Source organism: Agrilus planipennis, unplaced genomic scaffold (assembly GCF_000699045.2).
Source record: "Agrilus planipennis isolate EAB-ADULT unplaced genomic scaffold, Apla_2.0 scaffold246, whole genome shotgun sequence".
Classification (NCBI taxonomy): Eukaryota; Metazoa; Arthropoda; class Insecta; order Coleoptera; family Buprestidae; genus Agrilus; species Agrilus planipennis.
Window position 1 is genome coordinate 1 of NW_020440921.1, and position 6,009 is coordinate 6,009.

The 6,009-nt window shown below is 30.4% G+C and overlaps 1 protein-coding gene across 1 annotated transcript; it reads left to right on the forward strand.

Moving 5' to 3' along the window:
- The first annotated feature begins 2,237 nt into the window (after nt 1–2,237).
- LOC108740138 (probable phenylalanine--tRNA ligase, mitochondrial) lies at nt 2,238–3,961 on the forward strand. Its single transcript, XM_018474347.2, has 2 exons — nt 2,238–3,213; nt 3,267–3,961. Exons 1-2 carry the CDS (start codon nt 2,487–2,489, stop codon nt 3,857–3,859), a joined length of 1,320 nt encoding a protein of 439 aa, XP_018329849.1. The 5' UTR covers nt 2,238–2,486; the 3' UTR covers nt 3,860–3,961.
- The last annotated feature ends 2,048 nt before the right edge of the window (nt 3,962–6,009 follow it).

Below are 6,009 nucleotides of genomic sequence, written 5' to 3' on the forward strand. Positions count from 1 at the left end.
ACCCTGAACCGTTTCAGTAAAGAAACGAATCGTTGTTTAAGATTGTGCTTTAAGAGGAAAAATGAATGTTGGTTTTATTTAATAAACAATAATATTAAATAATAAACAAAAAAGAATATTTGACTTTATATTCGTTTAAAACCATATACTAAATAATTACTACCTTTATAACAAAACGCATTGTACGACGTTATTTTAGTTTGTTGTAAACAGTAACAAGCTTTTGAAGAAATTACAAAGATTAAGAGAAAGAAATGCACGTTCAATTTTTGTTTGTTTCGTTAAAATTAATTATTTCAGTGAAAGCCTTGCTATAAAAAATTGTTTGACGTCGTGAAATAATGTTCTTCATAAATAATTTAAAAAAATTGTTTTTTTCAAAAATATCTTTTATTATTTACTTTTCTGCTTTTTCTCCTTGCTGGCAACGTGCATGGTCAGACACAATGACGGACTTAACCCCAAGCAGGGAGTAACTTGAAGTCCCCTGAAGAGTCCTTTCAAAGACACTTTACCATCCTGTTTCGGTTGTTTTTCAGANTACTTATGTACGTGAATGCGGAAAATACTTTTTTTAAATTAATATATCAATAAAACTTCAACTGGCAAATAATGGCAAAGAAATAATGAAACTTACTCTAGGATGTGACAGTTTAGGACGCAAAGGTTCACTATCTGATAGATCAGCAGCTTCTTCTTCTCCAGAGCTGAATTCATCTTCCTCATCACTAAATTCCCTCTCTCTGTCCCCCTTATGATCTTGATCCACTGGAAGGGAAGTCAGTTGTTGTACTGTTACTCTTGCAACTGGGGTTGCTCCCTTGTCTTTGCTGCTCCCTTCAGCAAGTAACTCCAGTTCTAAATCCATTTGCTTTTGTAAAACCTACAAAAAAAAACTTTGTATTTATTTGCAAGTCAAAATAAATATACTAATTGAAGTGATTTATTTTTAATGTAAATTACATTTGAAATAGGTAAATTGGAAAACTTTCAAGTTTATATTTTCTTATGCCAATTTAATTTGCATGTTACAATAAAAATCCTGTGTATGAAACGAAAAGTATTTGATGGGCAAAGTGCCCAATATTTGTTGATTTATGAAATATTGCATTTCTAAATAGAATACATCTCATAATAGATTACATTTACATAAAACTTTTTAAAAATTTAATAATCATAATTCATAATGTGAAAAAATTACTTACATGATCCATTCTAATGATCCCTTCTGCTAAAGTTTTAAAACCTAGCATGGTTCTATTTTTGTAGCGCTTTTTACGTTGTAATAATACATGAAGCTTATTGCCATCTCTTTTGAGAAAATGTGGATATTGCAGACTGAAAGTCAATTCAAGACTAGTATCTAACAAACCATTTGGAGGAAGTAACAACTCATTAGATCTCAATGTGCGTTTACTTGACTGCATTCTAACTGCTATAGATATGGATGTCAAATCTGCTCCCAAAGGGCGTAATACAACAAGTCTTGTAAGCCTGAGAGAACACAGCCTAGAAATTAATTCAAGCACATTCAATTTTAGTAATGCATTTATCAAAAATCAATTTCACCTTGGTATACAATTTGAAGGAGTCCTATCAACCTCCCATGTTGCAAATAATTTCATAGGTACAGGCTTTCCAGGAACCATTGTTCCTGTACTACTTGAAGTAAGTTTATTGTTTTTTTCTGTCATGTTTATGATGAAAAGCGTTTACTAAAATGTTTACGGTAGTGTGATTCAAAAATGATTCACTTCAGTGCACGAATTCCTCCATTTGAGATTTAAAGCTACTGCAATATAACACGTTTCCAGGTAATTTATTGATGCTATTTCCATTTTTCGCTTTTTCCTGAAAGTGTAAAATGAGAATATATTTACATATTACACTAGTTTTCAGAATTCCAACACTACTTCGCAAGAAAACGACCGCAACTGACAGTTGTCAAAATGTTATTGAACTTGTGTGATTTAGTTGACTGTGTCTAAGCTATACGTAACAGACTAAATAATGACGCACCCTAAACATAGATTTTCGAATAGCGGAGAGAGTATTAACGTATAAGTGGCGGCGTTAGAGGCTTAAAAAGCATAAAAAGTAACCAAGTGAAAAAAGAGCAATTTGGGTAATTGTATGGTTTAAATATTATGGCATAAATTTTATTTCAAAATTTTTTTTATGATTGCATCGAAAGATAAGAATTGGTTCTAATGTAGCATTATAATATATTTGTACCTCTATCCATTTCATAAGCATTTCCTGACTAAATTGATATTTATTTTACAATTAGCTTTATTGCGAGCTGATTAATTCTCGTATCTCTATGATCTCAGTTGTAAGTAGATAAAAGGTAAGCTTCAGTGTAACCACTATTGTGACAAAATGACAAGCATTAGATAACCTAAAAATTAGAGTTGATTAGAGTAGTTTAACCAATACATATTAATGATTAGATTAATATAACGAAGACTAGTTGTAAATAAATAATGATTAATAAAAGAGTTTGCGAAAGTTTATGGGCAATAACGCAAAAAAGTGTGCGATTTAAAGGACAAGTAGCAGAGAATGTAGACCAGAAACTTGATGCCACCATAAAAATTTTAGGAACTGCCTATCAGTGCGACAAATTTACTAATGTTAACTCAAAGATTGCCTCACATATTGGGAAGAATTTACATATATCTAAAGACCATCCTCTATCATTAGTCCGACAAAAAGTTGTAGATTATTTTTACAAAGCATTTGTTAACTCTCGTGGTAATCCAGTGTTTGCAGTTTTTGATAATTTGTCACCCATTGTCACTCAGGAACAAAACTTTGATAGTCTACTTGTTCCTAAAGACCATCCTTCAAGATTAAAAAGTGACTGTTACTATATAAACCATGATTATTTGTTAAGAGCTCATACCACAGCCCATGATTCGGAGTTAATAAAATCTGGCTTAGACAATTTTCTTGTTATTGGTGATGTTTATCGAAGAGATGAAATAGATAGAACTCATTATCCAGTTTTTCATCAGGTTGATGTTGTTAGACTTAAAACTAGAGAACAATTATTTCCTGCTGATGAATCTTTAGAATTATTTGAAAGTGGAAACAATACAACTAATACTGGGATTCAAGAGAAACAGGCATGCCACACCTTGGAAGCAGTAAAATTAATGGAGCATGAACTCAAAAATACTTTAGAAGGATTGGCCAAGACTCTGTTTGGTATGTTCATAGTGAATTTTTAAGCCTTATTTTTATAATTTGTGTATTACCAGGTAGTGATATTAGATTTCGATGGACTGACTCCACATTTCCATTCACTCAACCATCATGGGAGCTAGAGGTGCATTATAATAATCAGTGGCTAGAATTACTTGGTTGCGGAATTCTTCAACAGCCTATTTTATACAGAGCCGGTGTTCTTAATAAAATAGGTTGGGCTTTTGGTTTGGGTTTAGAAAGAGTTGCAATGTGCATATATCAAATACCAGATATTCGCCTTTTCTGGTCTCAAGATTCAGGCTTTTTAAGTCAGTTTAAAACAAGCGATCCAAATGCAAAGATAATTTATAAGCCAGTGAGTCAATATCCTCAATGTATAAATGATATAAGTTTTTGGTTGCCTGACAATGCTCAAGAATTTTCATCCAACGATTTTTACGACATTGTTCGAAGTATTGGAGGTGACATCATTGAGCAAGTTTCATTGGTAGATGAATTTTTTCATCCCAAAACGAAGAAAACCAGCCATTGCTATAGGATTGTTTATAGACATATGGAGAGAACATTGACTCAAGCAGAAGTTAATCAGGTACATAAAAAAATTGCTATGCAAGCAACTAAATCACTTGGAGTTACTGTTCGTTGATGCATCCCTCATTTTTTTTTACTTTTATTATTACTAAGTACTCCAAATTATTCGCAAAATTTTTTCCTAATGTAGATAATTGTAAATAAATTTTTAATGTTTGATTGTGGTATTATTTCAAATTATTTCTAATAAAATTCAGTGTTTTTTCTTTTTGTGGGAAACGTGAATTTTTCATAGAAGTGTATGCAATTGAACTAAAATTGACTAAATTCACATGCTGAGGCAACCCTTAAATATTTATAGTTTAAAATGAATAAGGACTTTTCTTATACATATATTAACTAACGTAGATTAAAATGAGATTATCAATAAGTAGAAAAAGTTATTTATTCTGTGAGAAAGTAAGTGACAATCTACAAATTATTGACTTTGAACTTGTTGATTTTGTCATGGTTACTGAAGTAATATGTGAAAGAAAATGTCTGATCCAACTAAGAAATATAACAATTTATACCAAGACCTTCAATCAGCTATTGAAGAAGATAAAATGTATTGGATTAGGAATGATGCCAAGATTAAAGCAGTTGAAACAACTACTAACTATGAGGAATTTAGGTAACATTTTATTTAATTACTTTGCTGGTGACTGTAATTGACGCAATGGATTTATTTTTAANATTGCATTTGATAATTTAACAGAATTTCAACTTCTGCAGTAAATGTACAATGTTGAACAGAGAGGTAATAGCTGGTAATATTTGTGATCAATATAGGTACAGCAGGAACGTTAAATTTGTTGAATATATGATTTTAGAAAAACAAATGTCGTTACACTTATCGTTAGAAGAATGTTACCAAGCAATGGTACACGATTTACTTACATTTATAACAATTTTTATTTCTCCATCTAATATTTGTTACTGTTACGTATACTATAATAATTGTAATTGAAAATAAAAATGTTACGAAAGGTCGATTAAAAGAAAATTGTTGATTTTTTGGATTAACGAACAGTAAAAAAAAGTATGACATTTTTTAATTATTAATGGTGGTTACTATGAAATGTTAATGTGAAAATTCATTTTCATTTTTCAATCCACTACAAATTACCTCAAGTTAATGAGGGAAATATTTTGTTGCTGTTGTGACAACAAATGGAACACATTCAATAAACATTAATAGTAAAAACAAGGGTTAGAGGCAGAAATAGGTGTAAAGAGAGGCAAAGAAAGGACTAGATTAGAATACTGTTCGCAAATATGTAGTTCCAATTTTCTGGAAATGCAAAAATTGAATCAGGAGTAGGGTTGTAACGTATATCTGGATCCTTATCAGCAATTACGAATTACTAACAACTTTATAAACTAAAGACAACCTTATCAAATTTATAAAGTACTAAAATTTTTTTATATGTACCTGCTGGTGGGTGGCCTGCCTTAAGTTGACTATCATTATTCAAACTCGACATTTTAACTTATTATAAAAATACAATAAATGCAACAAATAAATGCATCCGTATGGAACAATGAACAAACAACGCAAAATAATTTGTCAGATGACTCTCAAATGGCTTCTATGGATTGACATTGACAGAATTGAAATGGAAGTGTCTTCACTACCCTCTCATTTACAATATACAGCATGTTTTCGTTATTGGTTAGTCTTGGGTTTAATTATTGAAGTAATCAAAACCTCAACTAGCGATAATGTAGATAAGGTTTCACGTTTTAAGTAATTTGCAATCTTCGCTTCTCTTACTCTGTAATTAATTTTTGATCAAACTTCGCTCGTTTCATGTGCGCTTATCAACTATCAAATATCATAGATATACAAGGAGTTATGTTAATGTCATTTGATCGTTATGATCATAGAAGAATTCGCGCAATTTTTTAAAAATTAATGTTTTTTGTTGAAATGAACTTACCTGCTATTGTACACAATATCGTACATAACAATAATTTTCTATTTTTATGTAGTAGTATGTAATATGTAAAGTAATGTTATGTCTATTATTCATTTGCTATTTAATAATTATTTGTTTTATACGTCTTTCAGGAAAGAAAAACACATTTTAACTAATAAACATTAATTTTTACTGAATTTGGTGTCACATTTACACATCAGTACGTTACATATTTGTTAGAGAGAAAGATTAGGCATTTTTTAAAAACAATAACAAGTACAACAATTCTTATTTAAAAATAAAA